Below are 3,420 nucleotides of genomic sequence, written 5' to 3'. Positions count from 1 at the left end.
TTAATCGGCTAGAAATCACGTCTCATAAAACAGAGATCACTAGATCGAATTCCCCTCCTTCATTTCCCTCCCCTTATGCAGGCATGTAAATAAAAAATTAAAAAAAAAAATGTATTAACCTTTAAATTTTTCTTGACCTTATGTTTATGCATTTAATGTTTTAAACTATCATTTAGCTACATTTAAAGCTCTGGGTCTCCTTATGTTTCCTTGCGCTTATGAGGCATTAGTTATCAAACGTAACCCTAACGACCAAAGTATTACATTTGAAGAGACTTTATTACAAATGAAATCCTATCAATGATCCGATCCTAACCAACTTTGAAGGTAGGAAAACGGCAAGGATTGATTCCAAACATGAATTTTTCCAAATCGCTACATTTTTCAACTGCATTGTAGTATATTTATTTATTCAAGAAATTTCTTACTTGAAATCATGCATATAGGCTTATTTTCTTAATAATGATTTTTTTTTTCTACCTAGTTTGTCAATTTTAGAAGCATGTAATATTATATATTATAATATATTCTTTCCTTTCCTTTCTTTCCTTTCCTTTCTTTCCCCCTACAAATTATATGATATCTTCATAGAAGTGCCTCTTAAACGCATCCATATGAGCCACTTGTAGACACAACAACACCATCAAAGATCCATCTCCAATAGGATTCTGAAGGACTATTGAGTCTCCATCACAATCATGCGCTCCCAGCCCCATGTAACTCTCCTTGCCCCATCCAAAATCAATGCCGTAGATTGGCAGCGTCAACCAGCTCACTACCTCGACATTTGGGTTTCCAATTAAAGGCCCTTCGATTGCTTGAAAGCGCGTCAAGTCATGCTGATTTCTCAAAAATTCAATGGTTGACTTCACATATGTATCCGTCACTTTGTTGATAGCTTGTCTTATCCTTCTTGAAGCATAGCCTAATGGTTTGTTCATCAACTCCCCCGCATGGCTCCTTGCAATAACATCAAGAATTGCATTGCCGAGATACCCTCGTGGTAGCGGCGGATTCATGCGGTTTCTTAAGTCAACCCAAACAGCTATTGCTGTAGGCTGTTCATCTTTGAGTTCACGTGCCTTGCATGCACATCTCCATATGTGTCCAGCTATCGTCTCGTACCGAGTGTAAGCATGGCCACTATCACTAATTTTACCTGTTACAATATTAATTAAATGGTTAAATTTATCATTTCCTATTAGCTTAAGTTTTATAGATAAGTGGTGACTTAATATCGTATCAGAATCAAAAGTCCTAAGTTCGAACATTGAGTCTGCACATGTTGGGCCTTATTTATTAAGGTAGAGTTCGAGCTAACACGCAAGAGGGAGTGCTAGAATACCGAGTAAATTGATCATTTTCTATCAGTTTAAGTTTTTGAGAGAAGTGGTGATTGAACATTACCATCATTCGCCATGTTCTTGAGCTTCTCAACCTGGGTTGTGGAAAGATTTAGAGTAACCACCGTATTCTCCTTCTTTCCCTCCTCTACACTGTCCAATTGCTCGGGCAACACCAGTAGAGGGTTGTACTCTGAATTGTCGAGGCTAGGAGAAGTCTGTGGTCGGGGATCCCCACCTTGCAACACTTTACGTTCAAGGAATGGCACCGTCCCTAATGGCTCACCCCGAGCAAGCCTAGCCCACTCAGAAGTGAAGTACAGGGCGCTTGGTCCGTCAACAACAGCATGTGATATCGTTAGGCTAAGGCTAATTCCCCCACATTTGAACCTGGTGAGTTGCACCAACATTAATGGCAATTCATGGATTGGGATGTTGTAGTCTACACTTGGGAAAAGGCAATGATACTCTGGAGATTGAGTCAAGTGGTCGATGTTGTCTAGTTTCGCCTCATATTCGGCTTCAAAGAACAGAACCCCCTCGGCATTGCAGTCAAGCACGAGACGGCCTCCAGCAATCGACCGCAGGCGGCCTGCTAGAGGATAGAAAGGCACCAATGCTCGGCTCAATGAGTCTCTAAGGGTGTTGGTTATGGTGTGAGGTGGTGAAAGCCAGTTTAGCGTCGACTGGTAGAAATAGATTGTGGGAACATGAATTATGGTGCCAATTTGATCCAATTCTGATAAGGGTAGGGTGTCGTTTGATGTTGCCTCTGCTGGCTTCACTGTGTAGCAACCCTTGAAGCTTATCACCATTATTTCCTTGTAGGTGAGAAAAAGTAGGGAATGTTGTTTATGTGATAGCAATATTGTTGTTGGTTTTTAAAGACGAAATTGCCATAGTTGTGGCTTGATATTTCGTTAGCCAAAACCTTGACAACTAGGAATAATATTATTCTTCACATTTATTTATGGGAAAACTTCAGAAAGCCCCCTGAACTTCCAGGCATTTTGACAAGCACCCCCTAAATTTTCAAAACTCCCACTTAGGCCCCCTGAATTTTGGTTTGCTCTCACTTTGGACCCTTTTAACGTTAAAGTCAAACAAGTTGACTTTTTATACCCATTTTACCCTCAACCAAAACTACGTCGTTTTGGACTCCAAAATTACACCGTTTTGGGCTTCAAAACTATATCACCACCCAACCCAAAACAACATCGTTTTGAGCATAATATTAATAAAAATAAAATAAAATAAAATAAAAAATAAAAAAGAGGAAATCGGGGTTGGCTTCAGCCACCCCCTCCCTTAGCCAAAATGGGGTGGCCGAACCACCCCATTTTTGGCCAAGGGGGTGGCTGAGCCACCCCTAGCCGGTCTGGGGGTGATCAGACCACCCCCTTGGCCATGGGAGTGGTCCGGCCACTATGAGGTGGCCGAAACCACCCCCAACCCCTTGGGGGTGGTCCAGCCACCCCATTTTGGCCAAGGGGTGGCTGGAGCCACCCCGATTTCGTTTTTTTTTTAAAAAAAAAAAATTTTGCTTTTCTTCTTTTCTAAAAAAATAATAATAATAAATCATGCCTAAAACGATGTCGTTTTGGGCTGGGTAGGTATTGTAGTTTTAGGACACAAAACGACGTAGTTTTGGGGGAGGGTAAAAAGTCAAATTATTTGAATTTAATGTTAAAAGGGTCCAAAGTGAGAGCAAACCAAAGTTCAGGGGGCCTAAGTGAGAGTTTTGAAAATTCAGGGATTGCTTGTCAAAACGGCTGAAAGTTTAGGAGGGCTTTCTGAAGTTTCCCCTATCACATTCATTCTATGTCATCTGGTAGAAAATGATTGTAAATAATAGCATTACTCGAGAACTAAAATAAAAAGAAAAATGATACTCTTCACATCCATTTATCATACTCATGTCACACGGTTGAATTTGTGTGTCTTTAGTGGCAAACACTTTTGTTTTCCTTAAATGACTAACATGAGAAGTCGTTTAAAACGCGTCATATGTGATATGGGTGTGATAAATAAGTGTGAATTTGAGCCTTACTCGAAAATTAAAGAGAGTAACATTATA

The 3,420-nt window shown here is 40.4% G+C and overlaps 1 protein-coding gene across 1 annotated transcript; it reads right to left on the bottom strand.

Moving 5' to 3' along the window:
• Positions 1–572: 572 nt before the first annotated feature.
• LOC132189052 (spermidine hydroxycinnamoyl transferase-like) lies at positions 573–2,158 on the bottom strand. The gene is made up of 2 exons (XM_088510484.1): positions 1,408–2,158; positions 573–1,198 (listed from the first exon to the last, which is right to left on the bottom strand). Exons 1-2 carry the CDS (start codon positions 2,156–2,158, stop codon positions 573–575), a joined length of 1,377 nt encoding a protein of 458 aa, XP_088366610.1.
• Positions 2,159–3,420: the final 1,262 nt, after the last annotated feature.

The sequence above is a fragment of the Corylus avellana genome, chromosome 9 (genome assembly GCF_965113065.1).
Source record: "Corylus avellana chromosome 9, dhCorAvel1.hap1.2, whole genome shotgun sequence".
NCBI classification, from domain to species: Eukaryota; Viridiplantae; Streptophyta; class Magnoliopsida; order Fagales; family Betulaceae; genus Corylus; species Corylus avellana.
The sequence above is the reverse complement of the archived record's forward strand: the minus strand, read 5'-3'. Positions and strand labels throughout refer to the sequence as shown.